The 20937-nt window shown below is 43.4% G+C and overlaps 1 protein-coding gene across 5 annotated transcripts in view; it reads right to left on the bottom strand.

Annotated features, from left to right (window-relative positions):
- Positions 1 to 20937, bottom strand: part of TNRC6B (trinucleotide repeat containing adaptor 6B) — a 252336-nt gene that overhangs the window by 41108 nt on the left and 190291 nt on the right. For 4 of the 5 annotated variants that reach the window (XM_055394741.2, XM_055394742.2, XM_088837504.1 and 1 more), the window contains 6 exons: positions 16886 to 17227; positions 11922 to 14270; positions 9798 to 9956; positions 6216 to 6391; positions 1676 to 1750; positions 776 to 821 (listed from right to left, as the gene is read on the bottom strand). In XM_055394741.2, coding sequence (XP_055250716.1) covers positions 776 to 821; positions 1676 to 1750; positions 6216 to 6391; positions 9798 to 9956; positions 11922 to 14270; positions 16886 to 17227 — 3147 coding nt within the window. The remainder of the gene's footprint in view (positions 1 to 775; positions 822 to 1675; positions 1751 to 6215; positions 6392 to 9797; positions 9957 to 11921; positions 14271 to 16885; positions 17228 to 20937) is intronic. The other variant, XM_055394745.2, reaches the window with a different exon arrangement.

The raw sequence follows: 20937 nt of genomic DNA, 5'->3' as shown, positions 1-20937 counted from the left end.
ATCAGTCGTGAATATTCGTTGGAAGGACTGATGCTGAAGCGGAAATGCCAATACTTTGGCCACTTGATGTGAAGAACTGACTGAACGGAAAAGACTCTGATGCTGGGAAAGGTTGAAAGCAGGAGAAGGGGACGACAGAGGATGAGATGGTTGGATGGCATCACCGACTACATGGACCTGAGTTTGAGTAAGCTCTGGGAGTTGGTGATGGACAGGGAAGCCTGGCATGCTGCAGTCCATGGGGTTGCAAAGAGTCAGACATGACTGAGCTGAACTGATGACATCTCAGTGCAGACAGGCCTGGCCACCTGAGGATGACTCTGGCAGGGTCACAGACAGCTTGTGTTTGGCCACAACCTTTTGTATTTTTAAATCTGGATTAGTTCTCAATATTTAAAACTAAAAGCATAGAAGAATTTCTGCCCTATCTCGAGAACAGTGGAGGATCTGGAAAAGCTGAGCATACACTCATCCATGGCAACTAGTGCCAAGAGCCGAGCAAAGGCTGACTCCTTTATGTGGTACACAGGCTCTCCACAGTGAATCAGTGGCTTTCGAGTCTCAACTGTTCACACCTGGCCGCTCATCAACATTTCTTGGTTCTTGTTGTCATTAGTTTTCCATCCTTACCTAGTGTCGAGCACGGTACCTTCCATAGAGCAAGTTGGAATATGAGTCTAGGAACTGCACCCATCCCAACTCAAAGCGAGCAGGGATCCCAACAAAGGATCACAAATAACAACATATTCCACTCGTTTAGTGGGGTTATACACACCTACAGACAAATCCATTTTGCTACTTGGGTTATCTTCAGTTTGACTCTGAAAAAAAAAAAAAAGAACAGTGAGGGAAGATTAAAGTCTGAAATTAAACACTTAAATCAGAGAAGAAATAGCATTATTCACGCATGAACCACACCTTACTCTTACTTTACATCTAAGACTGTACCAGGTCCTTGGAAAGGAATCTTCAACTGGAATGAAGACAGTAACATTTTTCATACAAGTAAATTTGACTGCTGCTAGTGCCTCTATTCCTAAACTCTGTTTTCACATCAGATTAGCTTCAGTAAATCTATGGACAGAGTGATAGCTAAACAGCTGCCTGGAGAAATACACCCCTGTCCTCAAGTTCCAGCCGGCTCAGGATCAAATTTCATGAGTGGCAGCCAAATGATGACAACTTCTCGTGACTTGTCAAGTCATCAAATCTTGCAATGTGCAGTCAAGTCATCTGCTTTTTGGCAACCAGGGACAGGGTGTCCCCATATTGCTCCCCAAAGACCAAAAAAATTAGAAGTTCCACAAAATTGTCTATATAATTAATTACAAATAGTTTCCCTAGTCATTCTGCTATGGCTAGTTTTTTTTAATATTAAAGCTGGTACAGTAGTCAGCAAAAGTTATATACATTTTAAGTCCTTGGCTCTTTCTTCTCTAACCTTCTAAGGAAAGAATACAAAGGCTACATGTTTAAAAGCTGTAACCTTTAAATACTGGAGTATTTCATTAAGAAAAAAGGAACAGAGAACAAACATTGCCTCAATCCAAATCAGGAACGCTGCGTAACCAGTTTCTAAATCTGTTAATTTTGTACTATATATGGCAGTGGTCTTAAAATTTGTACTAAATGTAAAAGTTGTGATATAGTACACCTATGAAAAAAGAAAACTTACCAGCAATCCCATATTTGAAAACTGTTTGGCAAGAGGATTCATCCATGAATCACTGTTTCCTCCTTTGAGTGAGCACTACAGAAATGAAATATGTAACCTCAGAATCAAATAATTGATTTCAACTTCCTGAGTAGCAAAAGTACTGACTAAAAATGTAAAACCAAGAGTCTACCTTTTTCAACCATAAACTATTTCTCTTTAACTATAGTTATTTTGATAGATGTTAGTATAAGAAAGTAACAGGCCTTAGTTACATCAATGTTCTCACTCTTGTTCTATTCGTTTCACTGAGTTAGAAGTAACTAGAAAAATAAATGGTCAGCTAGGGTTTTCGCCCTATAAAGGGTCAACATGAGATTTTCTAAAATATAACGCTTGCAAGCTAGTACTTTCCCTCTCAGTTCCTCCTTGTAACCCAAGCCGGTTTCTATTAGGAGTCAAGAAACAGTATGATGGCAATGCATGTTATCTGGAAAGGAACCTATTTAAACCGGTCATTACGCTCTGTGTGGATACAAGGAGGAGCTCATCCACGCAGCACGTTCATCTGCTTGTATCAGAGTGTAAAGGACACGGGGCTCTACGGAAAGTGGAAAGAAGTCAGGAGAGGACACCATCACCAAGTTTACTGGAAAGGCAGGCAGGTGCGGGTTTTTGTTTGTTTCTTTAGGACAAACTATTTCTCTGCTGAACAAGGCACCAATCATCAGCTCCACTATTATTTCTATGGAGAAGGTGAGTGGAACGATGACGGGAACCTGGTAGGGGCTGGAGATGATGGGGCTTTGTGCACGTGTGCATTCTCCAGGTAAAAATTCTGTGTGTTCTAATGCTACTGCTCATGTCAATTTTATTTTTGAAAGTGTTAAGGGTACCTCTACAGGTTTAAAGGTCAAAAAAGCCCTCCCTGGAGGGAGGAGTAGTAGTTACTGTTTAATGGGTACAAAGTTTTAGCTGGCAAAATGAGAAGGGCTTTGTGGACGGATTTCAGTGATGACAGCACCACCATGTGAATGCACCTAATGCTGCTGAACTGCACGCTTATAATTGGTTCAGTTCAGTTCAGTCGCTCAGTCGTGTCCGACTCTCCGCGACCCCATGAATCACAGCACGCCAGGCCTCCCTGTCCATCACCAACTCCCGGAGTTCACTCAAACTCATGTCCACAGAGTCGGTGATGCCATCCAGCCATCTCATTCTCGGTCGTCCCCTTCTTCTCCCGCCCCCAACCTTTCCTAGCATCAGAGTCTTTTCCAGTGAGTCAACTCGTCGCATGAGGTGGCCAAAGTATTGGAGTTTCAGCTTTAGCATCAGTCCTTCCAATGAACACCCAGGATTGATCTCCTTTAGAATGGACTGGTTGGATCTCCTTGCAGTCTAAGGGACTCTCAAGAGTCTTCTCCAACACCACAGTTCAAAAGCATCAATTCTTCGGTGATCAGCTTTCTTCACAGTCCAACTCTCACATCCACACATGACCACAGGAAAAACCATTGCCTTGACTAGACGGACCTTTGTTGGCAAAGTAATGTCTCTGCTTTTTAATATACTATCAAGGTTGGTCATAACTTTCCTTCCAAGGAGTAAGTGTCTTTTAATTTCATGGCTGCAATCAACATCCACAGTGATTTTGGAGCCCAAAAAAATAAAGTCTGACACTGTTTCCACTGTTTCTCCATCTATTTCCCATGAAGTGATGGGGCCAGATGCCATGATCTTTGTTTTCTGAATGTTGAGCTTCAAGCCAACCTTTTCACTCTCCTCTTTCACTTTCATCAAGAGGCTTTTGAGTTCCTCTTCACTTTCTGCCATAAGGGTGGTGGCATCTGCATATCTGAGGTTACTGATATTTCTCCCGGCAATCTTGATTCCAGCTTGTGCTTCTTCCAGCCCAGCGTTCCTCATGATGTACTCTGCATATAAGTTAAATAAGCAAGGTGACAGTATACAGCATTGACGTACTCCTTTTCCTATTTGGAACAAGTCTGTTGTTCCATGTACAGTTCTGACTGTTGCTTCCTGACCTGCATACAGGTTTCTTAAGAGGCAGGTCAGGTGGTCTGGGATTCCCATCTCTTTCAGAATGTTTCACAGTTTATTGTGATCGACACAGTCAAAGGCTTTGGCATAGTCAATGAAGCAGAAATAGATGTTTTTCTGGAACTCTCTTGCTTTCTCCATGATCCAGCGGATGTTGGCAATTTGATCTCTGGTTCCTCTGCCTTTTCTAAAACCTGCTTGAACATCTAGGAGTTCACGGTTCACATATTGCTGAAGCCTGGCTTGGAGAATTTTGAGCATGACTTTACTAGCGTGTGAGATGAGTGCAATTGTGCGGTAGTTTGAGCATTCTTTGGCATTGCCTTTCTTTGGGATTGGGATGAAGACTGACCTTTTCCAGTCCTGTGGCCACTGCTGAGTTTTCCAAATTTGCTGGCATATTGAGTGCAGCACTTTCACAGCATCATCTTTCAAGATTTGAAATAGCTCAACTGGAATTCCATCACCTCCACTAGCTTTGTTCGTAGTGATGCTTTCTAAGGCCCACTTGACTTCACATTCCAAGATGTCTGGCTCTAGGTCAGTGATCACGTTATCGTGACTATCTTGGTCGTGAAGATCTTTTTTGTACAGTTCTTCTATGTATTCTTGCCACCTCTTAATATCTTCTGCTTCTGTTAGGTCCATACCATTTCTGTCCTTTATCGAGCCCATCTTTGCATGAAATGTTCCCTTGGAATCTCTAATTTTCTTGAAGAGATCTCTTGTCTTTCCCACTCTGTTGTTTTCCTCTATTTCTTTGCACTGATCGCTGAGGAAGGCTTTCTTATCTCTCCTTGCTATTCTTTGGAATTCTGCATTCAGATGCTTATATCTTTTCTTTTCTCCTTTGCTTTTCGCTTCTCTTCTTTTCACAGTTATTTGTAAGGCCTCCTCAGACAGCCATTTTGCTTTTTTGCATTTCTTTTCCATGGGGATGGTCTTGGTTCCTGTCTCCTGTACCATGTCACGAACCTCCGTCCAGAGTTCATCAGGCACTCTATCTATCAGATCTAGTCCCCTAAATCTATTTCTCACTTTCACTGTATAACCATAAGGGATTTGATTTAGGTCATATCTGAATGGTGTAGTGGTTTTCCCTACTTTCTTCAATTTAAGTCTGAATTTGGCAATAAGGAGCTCATGATCTGAGCCACAGTCAGCTCCTGGTCTTGTTTTTGCTAACTGTATACAGCTTCTTCATCTTTGGCTGTAATTGGTTAGGACAGTCAATTTTACATCAGCTGTACTGGAATATACGCACATGCGCGTGCACACACACACAGTAAGAAAGGTCAGAATCATCAGTCATGGGACAAAAACAATTAATTCCCACTTAAACTCATTGAATCTTGGTGGCTCCCTGAGTGGGCTAGTACCTTTCACTTGGTTGCTTCCTCAGCAGTCTTCCTAGAATCCAGTCTCATTATTAATTTGTAAATAATAAAAAGAAAGCCACAGTAGGCTAGACAATGCAAATGTACTAAAACTGTTAGAAAGGTCACGGAATAATATGTGTGACTGAAATAAGAAAATAAAAGTCCTTTACGGGGCCAACTGTAAACGACTGCTTAAACAAAATGTTTCCAGCAGAAACAACCTGAGTCCTCAGGCTGTAAAGGAAGTAATCGTATTCAGAACAAAACCCCAAAGGGAAAGGCGGGGAAGGCACAGCCCCTGGCCAACTGAAGGCCTTCTAAAATGGCGTCCAGTACCTGAAAACCAGGACTTTTAGTTATGAAGTGTTTCTTAGAGCAGCAAGGCTCCAGTGCTGAAATAACATACATGGCTGCCCAACTTTTTTCCCTTTTTAATGTATTTGTAGAATGAGAGGCTGGAATGAAAAAAGAGGGCTTCTACTGAGAGTCATTCAGGTTCTAGATTGAAAACCAAAGTCCTCATTAAAACATAAAAATCAAAAGAGAAACTAAGTTGCTCTACAATCCAGAAAATAAAGAGTACAGGACACAACTGGTACAGGATGCAGATATATCACCAAGCCGCTAATGCAGGGCTACGCACTGGCACCTCATTTTGTTGAGAAAGGATTCCGGGCCTTGGAATTTCCCAGATCAGACAAAAATGAGTCACGCTGATTGCTGCTGGAGGAACCATATTACTGTGGTTTCCCTTCTAAATATTCAGGGGGACCTACTCTAAGGACTGATCAGGCTTTAGAACACAAAAGCATAAAACATTTATAAAGGGTGTCCTAAAAGTTCCCAAAGAATTATTATAATATGGAAATGGAAGTAAGAAGAAAAATCTTGTTTCTTTGAAAATTGCATTTTACCCACAGCAAGAATTTTGTAGTTATAGAGACTTCAAGGTAAGGAAGATGAGGGGTAAAGAGGAAGTAGTTCCATGCTCTGAAGAAAGTGTTTTCTCCATCACTGAGGACTGCAAGGACTTCAGCTACGCGGCTTCTTCCACTAAAACATTCTCAGCTCTGCCTTCTAAGAATGAATAAGTAAGTTCAGACACCTCTAACGCAGCCTACCTTCATTTGTTTCTTTCCTCCTTGTCCCCAGCTTGCTGAGTTGTGGGAGGAAGCACTTCCCTGAGAGCCGGCAGTGTTCCAGACTCCTCCATCATCCTCCTCTTCCCAGCTGGGATGGCGAGTTCCTGCCACTGGCCCGTCATTCTCCCCCCAGCCATCTTGCATAGATTTGGAATCTTTAAGAAAAGAAAGAGCCAACTGTATGCAATGGCTATATATAACAAAACCCATAACGATCATTCCTCGTAAATGCAGCATTTTAGTGTATTTGTAATTGTATCCAGTATCTGTCTGTATGGTGAGGCAAATATTCTCCCAACTTTAGAGAGCAGAATGGAAACCGCAAAAGGGTCAAAGATACACAGTAAGTTCATAAACCACAAATCAAGATTTCCTGGCTTCCTAGTTCAATGATTTTTCCCCTTACACAGTGGTGACAGAAATCCCCAAACTGAAAAGAACCTATCACTACTTACAAGAAATTTCACACTTAAATTAAGAGAAATCTGTTAACTCTTAATGAGAATGTTGTACTGCACTTCTTAGTTTTACCCTCCTGAAAGGAAATACGTGGTGTACTTTGTAACGGATTTTACAAATATGAGGCAGGATAAAAAACAACTGTCAACCTTGTTTGGGGTGAAGAAAAGAACATGAAAGATGGACGGAAAAAAGATAACTGTACTAGATTTTGAATATCAAAATTACAGTGAAAGAAGAGAAATTCAGAAATAGCCATGAAAATTTGAAAGTTACTAGATTTACACACTTGAAATGTACTGGATACTAAAAAGATCCTAGGCAAAGACAATGTATAAGCAATGGCTTTTAAAGATGGGCAGAGGAGGGACTTCCTTGGTGATCCAGTGGCTAGACTCCTTGCTTCCAATGGAGGGAGCTTGGGTTTGATCCCTGATTGGGGAATTAAGTCCCACATGCCACAAATAAGAGTTCACATTCTGTAACTAAGACCCGGTCCAGCTAAATAAATAAATATTTAATAAATAAATAAAATAAAAGACAGGAGGAGGAAATGTAGGAGACAGAACGTGGAAGGGAGAACAAAGACAGGGAAACCAGTGCTCAACTGTTCAAGGAAGTAGGTCATCATCAGGCTCCACAGTCAATTCCACCATTTTCCCTTAAACAAAGATCTTGAATTTGAAGGTTGGGCTAAATCCTTAATCTCCTTCTGAAAATTTTGTATGGATACATTTTCTGGTAATGATAGAAGAAAGGAAATACACTATCCCACCTAGAAGCTCCATGAAAAGGTATGAAAGCATTAGTCGCTCAGTCCGTGTCTGACTCTTTGCGACTCCATGGACTGTAACAGGCTGGGTTCCACTCTCCATGGGATTCTCCAGGCAAGATTACTGGAGTGGGTAGCCACTCCCTTCTCCAGGGGATCTTCCCGACCCAGGGACTGAACCTAGGTCTCCCACATGCAGGCAGATTCTTTGCCAGAATCTGAGAAGCCCAGAAGCTCCATCCACATCTTCAATTTACAAAATGACAAGACATTTATGGAGGGAGTTATTTGATTCAGAGAGCTTCACACGAAGAATCTAGAGCCAGAAAAGTGGCTTTTCCAGGCCTTTTTACTGCCAGGCTCTGGGACCAGGCCTATGATGCCATCCAGGCACCAATCAAGTATGCAGAGAGCTAGATAGTCAATTTCCTCAGATGGTGGCATCATCTCCCAGCACCGCCCAAGTGAACCTTGGGATGAACCCTCTATGGAGTTCACTAAGTGCTCCACTTTGCAGGGGTTCTGTGACTGAGCAGCAAGAGGCAGGGCCTGGGGGCTGTTCTTTCTGCTTCTGGATAACCAGAACCATTTCTCCTGCATAGGAGGTTACCCACTATTATGTAAGCACAGGCTTTATACATCCTCTGACAAGCAACAGGAATTAAAGACCCAACATAAGTGACATACTGACCCTTTAAAAGAAGAAAGACATCCATGTAACCCTTCTAGAGAGAAAGGAGCTGCACTTTTTTGTAGAGAGATTAAGAAAATAGCTCCAATACTGAAGTCATGGAGTCCACATCAGATTTAAGATATCTACAGTCTAGACAAGATCACAGGTTAAATTACCATGAGCATTGATTAGTAGGCTATGACTATCTAGCCCCTTCCCTTGACTATTACACATTCAAACTACCCAGAGAAGGAGGATATGTAACTACAGCTTTAGCTATAGATAGCGATGATCCCGGTGAGTAGAAGCTTTTTTTAAAATATGGAGAAGAGTGATTTCTGTGATGGAAGAAAGATGATCCCGAAGTTGGGAAAGACACATAAAAATCTTGAAAGTACTGCTAACGTGCCTCCTTGCGCCAAGGGTCTGGTTTATGCCTTTCAACAGCGTTCTGAATCTATTCCAAGTCTACAGAATGGTATTTCCCACGATGATAGAACCAATTTTATAATGAAAGTCAAGACAATATCAAATTCTTTATCAAGCTATTTCTATGAAGTGAAGGAGATTTGTCATTTTTAAAATGCAGTCAATCACACAGGCACAACAATGAGTTTCCAGAATACAGAGAGCTAAGATGATACTCCATCCTGTGGTATGGTCAGAATCATAAATATCATAAAATAAACTTGACAATGGAATTTATTCTTGTTCCAATTCGCAGAATTCTGTCTGACCACAGTTTTTAATCAGAAGACAATCCCTTAACTCTGCAATATGGTAGAAAAGAGACGTTGGAATACTTCTTAAGAAAACTACAAAAAAGTGAAAACAGGCACTTGAAATTAAATTTTTCAACTGAGGATCATCCAATGGGACATTCTGCAGCATCCGTTTACAAAGTTTTGCAAATTACTATGAGTACACATTGCCAGCTGGATCAAGTATAGCTTAGATTGTCAGTGATTATGAATAAGTGTGACGTGCTTTGTTTAAAAAATTCAAATGAGAAATCTTTGTTGGGTTCAAGAAAACTTAAATGTCCCTGTGTGGGTGGGAGTATGAGAAGAGAGACAAGGAGGAAAGAAAGGAGCAGAAGGATGAAGTCACTGGGCAGCAGAGACCTTGTTCCATGTTAAATGCCAGGGATTATTATTTTTTTTCACTTATACCAACATGAGAGTAGAAATGCAAAATAGATATAGTGAGCAATATTTAACTTATGGGAGAAAAGGCACATCAAAGTTTCAGTTCTGGCCAGACATTAAACTTAAGTTAAAATGAGGGATTTCCCTGGTGGTCCAGTGGCTAAGACTCCATGCTCCCAATACAGGGGGCTCTAGTTTGATCCCTAGTTGGGGAACTAAGATCCCACGTGCCACAAGGAAGAGCATTTGTGCCGCAACTAAGACCCAGCATAGCAAAGTGAGTAAATATTTTTTTAAAATGAAATCAGTAATACTAACTTATCACTTTCAGTTCACTGTAATCATTTTTACATATGCCAAGCCAAGTCTCCATCATTTGCTATTAACCATTTACTAAAGATCCAAGGTCCTGAACCTCGTTGAACTGATAATGTAACAACAGCCCTCCCCAAAACGTGTGACTCTCCAAATTAACAGAGCATCCCTCAAAAAGGGTGCCGTATACTTACTAGGTTTCATGGTATTTGGAGCATTGGAGGGTGCAGTCCCCCAGCCTGTTGTCGACGCTCCCGTGTCATCCATCTCGCCCCACCCAGGACTGCTTTCGTTTGGCTCACCCCAAGCTGAAGTACCATTATCTGGAGCAGATGGTGTGCTCTTGCTCCAGACTGTAAAGAAAGGACATGCATCTCAAAGAATGATTTATGAACACTAGTATCCAGTGGGGGTGAAGGCAGGAGGAACAGGACCTCCTGAATTCTATGGGTGAAATAGAAATGTGGATACCACCTACATGGAGGACACCTGGCACTGTCACTTTAACTTTTGGTCCAGTAATTCCACCACCAGGAAACTATACATGTACTTGTAAAAGTAGATGAAATTACGTGTACAACAATGCTCATGGCATCACTGTCAGAAAACATTTGGAAACAACCTAAATATCTATGAAAAAGGGACCACTCAGACCAATAGTGAATTGCCCATCAAGTGAATACTATATCAGTTCAGTTCAGTTCAGTTCAGTCGCTCAGTCGTGTCCGACTCTCCGCGACCCCATGAATCACAGCACGCCAGTATACAAAGCAATTAAAAGACAGAAATGTGTTAACATGAAAAGTTTCGAAGAATAATGAGAAAAGCATGGTGAAGAACAGTGTATACAGTACAATTCCCCCTACTGTGCTAAAATATACCTATTTTGCTATAGGTATGAACAAAATTTCTGATTGGCACACCAAGTTCTAAAAACTGCAAGGAGAGACCCTAAGGGTTAAGATTCTTTTATTATTACTTTTTGTTTTTCTTTATAATTTGAAGGTTTTTACTATATGAAGAATATTTTTTACATGTTCTAGATAGGGAATTAATGAGCAAATGTTCATTTACTTCTTTTGTCTTCTTTCCGATAAATATATTAAAAAAAAAAACAGAACTAGTTAAAAGTAATCATTTCATAACTGGATTCACTGAACATTAGACTATGCAGAGTGGAAAATTAAGTATTATGATTAATTTTAACTCCAATAATCCAAACAAATTAAGGGTGCATCCCTTTAATTTGCTGATTTACACGAGGGCATTCAAGTTGCCAATGCCAAACTAAGAACCATCACCAGGCACTACATTTTTAAAAACTGTTTAAAATCGCCTCCCTTTATAAGTTTTTATCAATACTACTTTTAATTTACTAGGCATGATGTTTCTTATCCAAAGAAGGAGGGAAGAAAGTTTAATTCTGAACAACTGATTATCATGAGATAATCTCCACATGATGAAGTGCTCCACTTTTAGAGGTTAACTGTGAAAAATCATCTGGAAAGTGATGGAATACTTTGGTCACCTGATGTGAAGAGCTGACTCACTGGAAAAGACCCTGATAATGGGAAAGACTGAGGGCAAAAGGAGAAGGGGGCAACAGAGGGTGAAATGGTTGGAGAGCACCACTGACTCATGGACATGAATCTCAGCAAATTTCGGGAGAGGGTGAAGGACAGGGAAGCCTGGCGTGTTGAGGTCTATGGGGTTGCAAACAGTCAGACACAACTTAGTGACTGAACGATAACAACAATCTCCACATAACGAAGTTTGCCACTTCCAGAGGTTAACTGTTAAAAATCATCTGGAAAGTGATGGAAACCTTCCAGATCCCAGCTTGGCTCTAGTGTTTTCTGATGGCCTCTGCAAGAACAAACACAGACAGCTTCCCATTGCTGGGGAAAGAGCAACACAGAGGACGTCTCCACAGGCAGAACAGGAACGGAAATTAGGTCTATTTCTGCTCCTATTTTAATTCTTTATTTTTAAATCTAGAGCAGAGTTTGTTTGGCAAGATCTAAATCTTTTCGATTCTGCAGACTGATACAATTACCAAAAAAATAAAAAATAAAATAGGGGGGAGACTAACCCAGGGATGCCACCTTTTCCTTTTGCCAAGAGCGTTACCATGTACCACCAGCATCTGTCGTCACCAACGTTTGATATAAAAAGAGCTTTTGTTGACAACAGCCTACAGTTAAAACAGGAAAGAGTCTCAGAATGAAGCTAAGTTCAATAAATACCTCTTAATAAGAATGCCTTGGTTTAGGATTGCTTTTCTTCAACAAAACCTGTAAGAAAAAGCCATCGCCTACCTGATGCTGATTTGCCGGTCATCGGAGTAGGCAGGTTTGCTTCTCGAGGTGCCGGGCCCCCTTGGGAATTCTTATCCCACAGATTCACATTCTTGTAGTTATAACTGTTGGGGTCTCCCCACGCGGAAGTGCCATCGTCAATGTCCATCTTCCGACTGATTGACTGCGGGGATGGCTCTTCCCAACCACTGGGTTCCTCATCCTTGGGGGTTACTGGCTGCGGCCCGCTGCTCCAGTTGGAATTGGAAGGTCTTCCGTTGCCTGGAGGTGGTGGGGCTGGGCCTCCCCAGGAGCCAGAGGCCTCAGGTTGTGGTGGTGGTAGCTGCTGTGGCGGCTGCTGCTGTTGGTGCTGTTTGTTCCAGGAACTGGGCTGTCTGCCTGTCTCCGTCCATGCCGGAGACCTTTTGCAATCTTCCCACCCACCTTTGGAAGCCAGGCTTGCATTCCCACCGCTCCCCCAAGTCCCAATTTCACTCTGCCCACCTTCGCCCCACCCGGACACAGGTTTACTCGCGGCATTTTCCCAATTGCTGGGTTTTGCCTGATCGACCTCCTCTCCCCAACCATTCTTTCCAGAAGTCCATCCTTGGTTGGGCTGGCGTCCACCTCCCCACCCCTGATCCTTGCTGGAGTTCTCATTCCAAGAGGAAGATGTCTTCTCGTCCGGTCGTCCTCCTCCCCAGTTGGAAGAGTTGTTGTTCTTATAGTCGTTCCAGCCTCCTGTGTTCTTGGGGTCTTTCCACTCTGTAGAGGCTGAGAGCTCTCCCCATCCAGACTTCATTTGATTGCTTTGGCTGGGTGCATCTCCCCAGCCCCCTGAGTTCTTGGTCTGTGTGGCAGCGCTCTCCCACCCCTCAGTTCCTTTGTCAGATTTCCCCTCAGGCCTTGGCACCTCTTCAATGTCCCACACTGTGTCCTGCTTAATTTGAGTTTGGCCCCAGCCAGTGTTTGAGAGCACCCTGGGGTCCAAATCAGTTCGGCTCAAAAGAGTCTGCAAGACAGCCTGACAATCAGGATGTGTGGGCCGGTACGACCGACGGCCAGAATTGTGACTGTCACTACTTCCTGCTTTGTGGTTGCTTCCAGTGCTTTGACCTCCAACTTCACTTCCTGTGGAGCTGGAAGATCTTCCCCAACAGGGAGCCTGGGCATTGCCTTGGTTTTCAGGGAGGGGGTGGCCCTTCTGATTGTCCCATGCTCCAGTGCTAGAATTTGGTTGGTTTGGACCACTCCATTCTCCAATTTTCAACTCGTCAGACCCAGTCGGCTGTTTCCATTCTCCCTGAGAGACCCCGGATGTCATTTTGTTCCCTTCACCCCATTTGTTGTCATTAGAGTCCTGAGGGCCAAAGTTCCAGGACCCACCCGTAGACCTGTTATTGTTGTCCCAAGAGTCACTTTTTGACCCGGCTGATTTCTGAACAGGAGCTCCTTTCCAGGAGTCCTCTCTCTCCTTTCCATTGTTCCCATTGTTTCCAGAATTGCTTTGTCCAGAGGCTGTGTCAGTTCCAGAAGGCCCCCTAGCTGCACCCCAAGATCCAACACTCCCAGTCTTTCGATCTCCAGTGCTTTGTGAAGGGGCATCAGTGCTCCTGGAGGCGTTCCCCAAGCCCATCCCAAAGGGCATTCCCTTATTCTCCATGGGGTTTGGTGAACTTGAGTTCAAGGAGTTAGTGTTTCCATTTTTTGGTCCATCAGTGTTATGAATTTGAGCCTGCTCTCTGCCAGAGACAACAAAATTAACACCCGCATTTTCCATCTTTGACTGCTGTTCCCTGGATGCCTGACCTACTGTGCTAACCTGTGCACTGGAATTACTAGTCTCCGTTTCCAATGCCCCTTTCCTAGAATTTCCTTCTTGGACCAGTGCTGGCCAGGCAGATGGGTTGCTATTTGGGTTAAAGTTGCTGAAGCCAGAGCCAGGTCCAATTCTCTCCTGACCACTCACATTCCTCCAATTTCCTAGTCCATTGTTGCTCTCCGTAGTAGAGTTGGAAGATTGAACAGATTTAGCCTTAGGGTCAGATTTCCAGACCCCAAGATTACATTCGTTCCCGGAACTTGCAGACTGGCACTGGCTCCCTTTTCCTTTGTTACTAGTGGTGCTTCCTGGCAGAGTGCTCTTCTCAGAGCCAGGGTTCGAGGCACTGTTGTTATCGGTGGTGTTTTCGGAAGAAGACTCAGTGTCTTTGCTGGCAATACAAGGCCACTCTTCCATGTCAGACCCGTCTACAATCACCTTGTCCCAGATGTGAATGGGGTTGGGGGAGGCGCCGCTGTTGGAGGAGGCTCCCGGGCCCCAAGTGGAATTTGCATAATTTGAAGCAGCAGCACCTCCAAGGGTTGACTCTGAGAAAGAGATGGTCTCATTAATCACAGTGGCACGTGCATCACCTCAACACCTTGAGCTCAAACCGCCCCAAAAGGGAGCTCATCACTTCCCCACAAACCAGCTCTCTACCCACCTCCTGCCTTGCCTAACTGTATCACACCTGTCTTAGTCGTCTCTTCTGCTTTGCCTGGTTGGTGTACTTGCTAACTCTTACCCCCACAGCACCTCTCAAGGCTATCTTCATGCTACTTCCAAGGACAGAGAAGGGACTTCCTGTATCTTCAGACAGTGCAGTTAATAGCCTATCCTTGCTTTACAGCTACAACCTACTCTAAATGCCCCTAGTATTAATAAAGCACACCTGTGATGATATCACTGCTCCATGGAAAGCAGTGGAGAGTTTCGTACTGCATAAGAATAAAGCTAAACTCTTGAGCCTGAGGTCTGATCAAGATGATCCACAACATGGGACCCACTGACTTTTCCACTTTCCTCTTTCCCTGCTTTCTCTGATGATGCCTACACTCTACAAACTGTGCCTTCTCACCCCGGCTCCATTCCCCATGGGCACCTAATTGCTTTTTCCTTTGGAATTCACCCACTGAAATCTATCCATCTTTCTGGGCCTAGTTCAAATGCCACTTCTTCTATGAAGTTTTTTTTGAGCTCGCCACCTGGAAACAGCCTTTCTCCGTCTGGAGCTGTTTTGCTCCGTGTACTGCATTCACCTCCTTCCTTCCCTCACATGAATGCCCTCCAGGCAGAGCCCTATCTTGCTAACGTTTGAATTCCATGTGGCAGCCAGGGCACTGCTGCTCAGTAAGCAGCTGCTGAATGATGAACGCCCACCCAGCTAGATGCCGGGGCAGACAAGCATGAATCAGTTTGTATGCCCAAGTAACCTGATAAAAAGAGTTTGGCTCAGAGCATATTTGATTGGCATGGGAGGGAGGGGGAATGACCTGTTTTTAAGACCAATAATTTCCTCTAAACTTATTTCAGTTCTTTTTAACCAAACAGCTTTAAATCAATATGAAGTTCAAAAAATAATTACATAGCACCATACAAAAGTAGGGAAGCGGAGAATCTCAAACTCTTGAGATCAGGGGCCTCCTTGGTTTTAAGAATGTAAACAAGAGTGACTCATGCTGGACCCACATCTATGTCCAGGCCTGGTGAGACTCAGCTGCTGAAGTGCCCGACACAAACACCCCCTCACACTTCCCTTTGCAGCTGGTGACGAGGGGCCAGGAAGTAAGGGCCAGGAGGCCTTTCTCTGTCTGGGCTGGGCCTGTCCTGATGGCTACCAAAGGAAGCCTCATGAACAGGGCTTGTCTGTGTATGAAGGCCTATGTCACTGCCAGCTTTCTCTCCATCTTTACTTTGCACATAAGATGGTAAAAAAAATTCTCTAGGCAATTCTATGTTCAAATTAGAACTAGAATAAAGCATCCTACCATTAACAACTACCAATTCATTGTCCTTGCCAATGCTTGATGGTCTTCAAGCTCTGAATTTTAATATAATCTCAAAATAACATTTTTAAGAATAAGTAGAAACCTTTTGATAAGTTTTTAAAAAATGGAGGATGATATTTGGAAGTTCTTGGCTGTTGGCTGTTTCGTATTCATCTATTAAAAACTCTCAAAACTTCCAGCAGAGCCCTTCGGGTAGAGAATCCTTATACCGATATACATTTTTTAACACTGCTCAAAATTCAGGGCTCTCTATAAAGAAACATTGATCTTACAAATCTACTAAAAGGATGGCATTATGTGGAATTCTTCCAAAGCTCTGCATTATAATCTAAGAGACCATTCTCTCTCTGTTCCCAGAGTTCCAGGAACATGAACATGCATGCCTTGAGATTCAGAACCAGCCTCCGCACTAGTCTCACTTCTAGTCGCCCCAGTACACCTGAAAAGGCACCTGGGGCTATGGGGGTTTGAATTGTAATGTTCTTGTCTGCTGTTGCTGCTAAGTCACTTCAGTTGTGTCCAACTCTGTGTGACCCCATAGATGGCAGCCCATTAGGCTCCTCTGTCCCTGGGATTCTCCAGGCAAGAATACTGGAATGGATTGCCATTTCCTTCTCCAATGCATGAAAGTAAAGTTGCTCAGTCGGGCTCGACTCTTAGCGACCCCATGGACTGCAGCCTACCAGGCTCCTCTGTCCATGGGATTTTCCAGGCAAGAGTACTGGAGTGGGTTGCCATTGCCTTCTCCGAATGTGTCTAAGAAGGGAAAAAAGGCGACGAAGAATGTGGACAAAGAGCAGCGGGCCAAGAGCACACTCGCCAGACACTGAAATCCAGTTTCAGGAGAGAAGTGCTGGTACACATCTCACACTGGGCTCCTCCTCCATCTTCTGAATAACCTCAAGAGTCTACAAGAAGAGTCACCCACTTCAGAGTTCTTGCCTGGAGAATCCCACAGTCAGAGGAGCCTGATAGGTTACAGTCCACGGGGTCGCAAAGAGTCAGACACGACTAAGTGACTAACACAAACTAACTAAGTCTATATAATCAATGCTTCTCGTGGACTTTAGACAGGCAACACAAAGGGATACACTGGCTCCCTGCAACCACCCTGGTGTCCCTTGCCCCCGTTCACCTGCCCGAGGTGCGCTCACCTGGTGCAGTCCCACCCTCGCTCTGCAGCAGCGCTCCTGTCACTTGTGCGTTGTTGGGGTTTGCTCCGGGCGCCGAGGAGGGAGGAGGCCCTGCCCCGCCCCCGAGGAGCATGCAGGACGGTGGAGGGGGCTGCCCACGTTTTAGTAACACTTTGTGGTCCTGCTGGCAACGGAATCGCGGGGGCACCTCCCGAGGCATGTAGCGGGCGGCGCTTGGCGGTTGTCCGTTCGGCACTGCCACCCTTTTGGCATTGTTGCCACCATTGACTGGTGGCGATGGAGAGCTGCCAATCGGGCTGGCGGCCGTTGGTTGGCTTAAACTTGGTTTCGTCACTTCGGGCACTGAAAGAGAGAGATGAGGAAACAGCCTTTGAAATCCAGTGTATTTTTCTGAAGATTACTTTTTCAAGAAAGTGTCCATGAGACAATAAGACCGTGTCCTTTCATCCTACTGAGGGACATGGTGTTTCCAGATCTCCCAGCATCTTCAGTTTACTGGAGAGAGCTGAGGGTGGAGAGTGATGGTGACAAGGATTTAAACACTGAGGTGTCACGGAATGAGATTCTGTTAACTAAGGAGGAGAAGGAAGTAAGCTCCATTCATTCCCCTAAATCAATAGTGGAGCCCCCTGAAGGGCTGCCTAGCAGGTCTAAGGGTGCACACAGACCCCAGGTAAAACCCCTGGGGAAAGGTTCAAGGCTCTCAGCCCAACAGCCCTTTCTCTCCATCCACATTCTTAAAGAAACTTTACCCAAAGTCCCCGGACTAGGTATGATCAGCCCCCTTCATGTGTATTCCTGGACCATGCTGTCCATCTCTGTGCCATTGAAACAATTATTTATATTGAGATTCTCCATTTGTAGATCCTTCTCCTCACCAGGTCGGAAGACCCTCAATGGCAGGAACCCATCTATCACCTTTTTTTCTTAGGGCCCGGCACAAAGTATACCCCTAAAGGGAAACCAGGCTTACAGAATCCCAAGATCAATGTGGTTTTGGTTTCCACAGACAGCTGAACTTAAAGACACTTGCTTGGCATTCTGTGTAAACATTAGAAATTTTTGCTTTTATTAAAAAAAAAAAACTAAGTGGACATTTTGTGTATTTTTTTCAACTATTCATTTAAAATAAAAATTTCAAAATGTAGATATTTTTCCTGTTAAAATATTTAAGGTTTTCCCTTCCTTGTAAAATGGCAAACAAGAAGGATGGGAACATGTGAGATGACTATGAAGCCCTGCTGGACCCTTCTGGCTTCCCTTCCACCCTGTGGAGAAAGTTCTTCTGGACTGGCAAATCCCTTGCTTCATCCTACCAAAAGACTCCACCCTTTCCAGGAAAAATCTACCTGGCAGCAATACAGAAACAATCAGCCTGGTAATTCCGATGACTCTGAGGCCAGAATCCCTGAACCCCAGAGTCATGCGAGGGCCAGCCCTGGTGGCAGTATTGCTCTGACTGCTAAAATGATGCTGGGTCAGCAGGTTGTTTGTTGAACTGGCTCCTTTATGAGAAAGATACATCATCAGAAATCAGGGGGCCCAATCTACACCCATTGGACACTGGGGAGTATTATGAGTAACAGGAAGAAAAAAGAGTAGGAGCCTGAAATAACTTCAAGGCTTAAACCCCTGGTCTAACTTTAGCCAATCATGAGGCAGTACTGTGCCTCCCAGGAAGGAAGAGAGGTGAGAGGATGAATGGATAAATAAATAAATGTATTTCTCAAGAAAATAAATCGGCCATTGCCTAACACTGTGTTGACCCAAAAGTTCATTTGGGTTTTTCCATAACATCTTACAGAAAAACCTGAACTAACTTTTGGCTAACCCAGTATTATTAATATAGTGGACTTTGCATGACTTATAAAGACCAGTGTATAAATGACTGACAAATGGATGAATACAGATAAATTATTTAATTATTCATTTTCTATCTGTGTCTGGAGGATTCCATAGCACACAGCATTCCCAATCTCCTCTTACCATGAGAATAAACAGGAAGCTGATGAAGGCTGGGGGAAATTCCTCCCAACTAGGTTTTAGGCCAGAAAGAATTATGCTTCTACAGGGCCGCCCTTCTATAAAAATACTTTTAAATCTCCACTTTAAAGTAACCAGGTTTGTCACTCATTTCCCTAAAATAGAATCAGACATGGTACGAAGAGCCTATAGAGCTGAGATCTGAACATCAGTTGGACCAACTCTGAATTACTCATAGCACAGTGGAAGAAATCTGGTAGATATCCTATACTGTATAAGATTCCCTGCAAAGCTCTCAGGGCATTTTCCCACCATCACATCAGAGGTACAATGGACCATAAGTAATCAAGTCATAATAAAATGGGACCGCCTCTTGACTATCCTCCTTCCAACACAGTGCTCCCTCCTGGGAGATTAGTCATTCAAAATTCTAGGACACTGTCAGAAAAAGCCTGCCTGCAGTACATGTTAAGAGCGAATTGTTTCAGGTCTTGAATGAGTTTTTACCCTGTTTTACTACACTCTAAGCACTAACTGGAGAGCAATGCAGGTGTTAGGCAGGATGCCCAATCCAACCTGCATCCTGAAGTCCAACTAGAGACATCAGAATCCCTGCAGGTATCATGTCATACTCCAGAACATCAGGGATAACCGAGGAGAGGGAAACTATGATTAAGTCTGAATTCCTTTTCAGATCCTCTCTTTTCTCTTCTGAATCTTAATGGTTTGCAGCTTGTGGTACAAATATTTCTGAAGATGAGCTGTTCAAAATAAAGGCATAGTTTCTTATTTTCCAGAGAAAAGGTCTGTGGCTTAAACCTGATCTCTGCTTCAAGGGGGAATAAAGACACTGTGGAAAAAACTGGGTAGTCTACTTTCTAATTTCCATTCATTTACCACCAAAAACCATTTACTTCCTCTAATGATTGAATTTTTCCCCTGCTCTGTTGCCATTATTTTATACCAATCTCATCTTACAGTCTGAACTTCTAATTGCCTCTAATTCTGAAAAACTTCAATAAGATGCTTTTTCAGATAAAAGTTTTCTTAAGAAAATTCTGAGATGTGCAGGACCAATAAACTATTTTCTTTAAATACCTTGATGGTATCAAACATTAAAAAACAAAACCAAAAAAAAAAAAACATCTTCCAGTAACGTTTTAACAGTAATAGTTAAAATACAGACATGTTCTACAAAAGACATTATTTTAGACTAAAGAATTTCTTGGTGAATAATAATCAAAGCAATACAAAAAAAAAAAAACCTCAACACCGTTCAGCAACCTCTAAGCACTATCTGTTTCTTTACCTTCCACTTATTCCCCAAACTCAGTGCACACCGGCTTTGCTCAAATCATCACACTAGAAGCTTCTCTCCTCATTAAATCATTAGTGATTTTGTTCCCAGGTTAATGGAAACTGGTTGAACGTGGGGGGTGGGGGTGGAGCCTGTCTTAAATATTAATAAATTAGACTAGTTGTTGCTTTGTTGTTTTAGTCGCTAAGTCATGTCCGACTCCTCTGTCCATGGAATTTCCCAGGCAAGAATACTGGGTTGGGTTGCCAATTCCTTCTCTAGGGGGTCTTTCCGACCCAAAGACTGAACCCGCATCTCCTGCACTGGCAAGCAGATTCTTTACCACTGAGCCACCAGGGAAGCTCAAATTAGAGCAGATACAAGGTTAGTACATGCAGCCATGAAATTAAAAGACTCTTGCTCCTTGGAAGAAAAGCTATGACCAACCTAGACAGCATATTAAAAAGCAGAGACATTACTTTGCCAACAAAGGTCCATCTAGTCAAAACTACGGCTTTTTCAGTAGTCATGTATGGATGTGAGAGTTGGACCACAGAGAAAGCTGAGTTCTGAAGAATAGATGCTTTTGAACTGTGCTGTTGGAGAAGACTCTTGAGAGTCCCTTGGACTGCAAGGAGATCCAACCAGTCCATCCCAAGGGAAATCAGTCCCGAATATTCATTGGAAGGACTGATGCTGAAGCAGAAATGCCAATACTTTGGCCACCTGATGTGAAGAACTGACTCAATGGAAAAGACTCTGATGCTGGGAT

The sequence above is a fragment of the Moschus berezovskii genome, chromosome 6 (assembly GCF_049115385.1).
Source record: "Moschus berezovskii isolate FMDL1 chromosome 6, NW_MosBer_1.0, whole genome shotgun sequence".
Taxonomy (NCBI): domain Eukaryota; kingdom Metazoa; phylum Chordata; class Mammalia; order Artiodactyla; family Moschidae; genus Moschus; species Moschus berezovskii.
The sequence above is the reverse complement of the archived record's forward strand: the minus strand, read 5'-3'. Positions and strand labels throughout refer to the sequence as shown.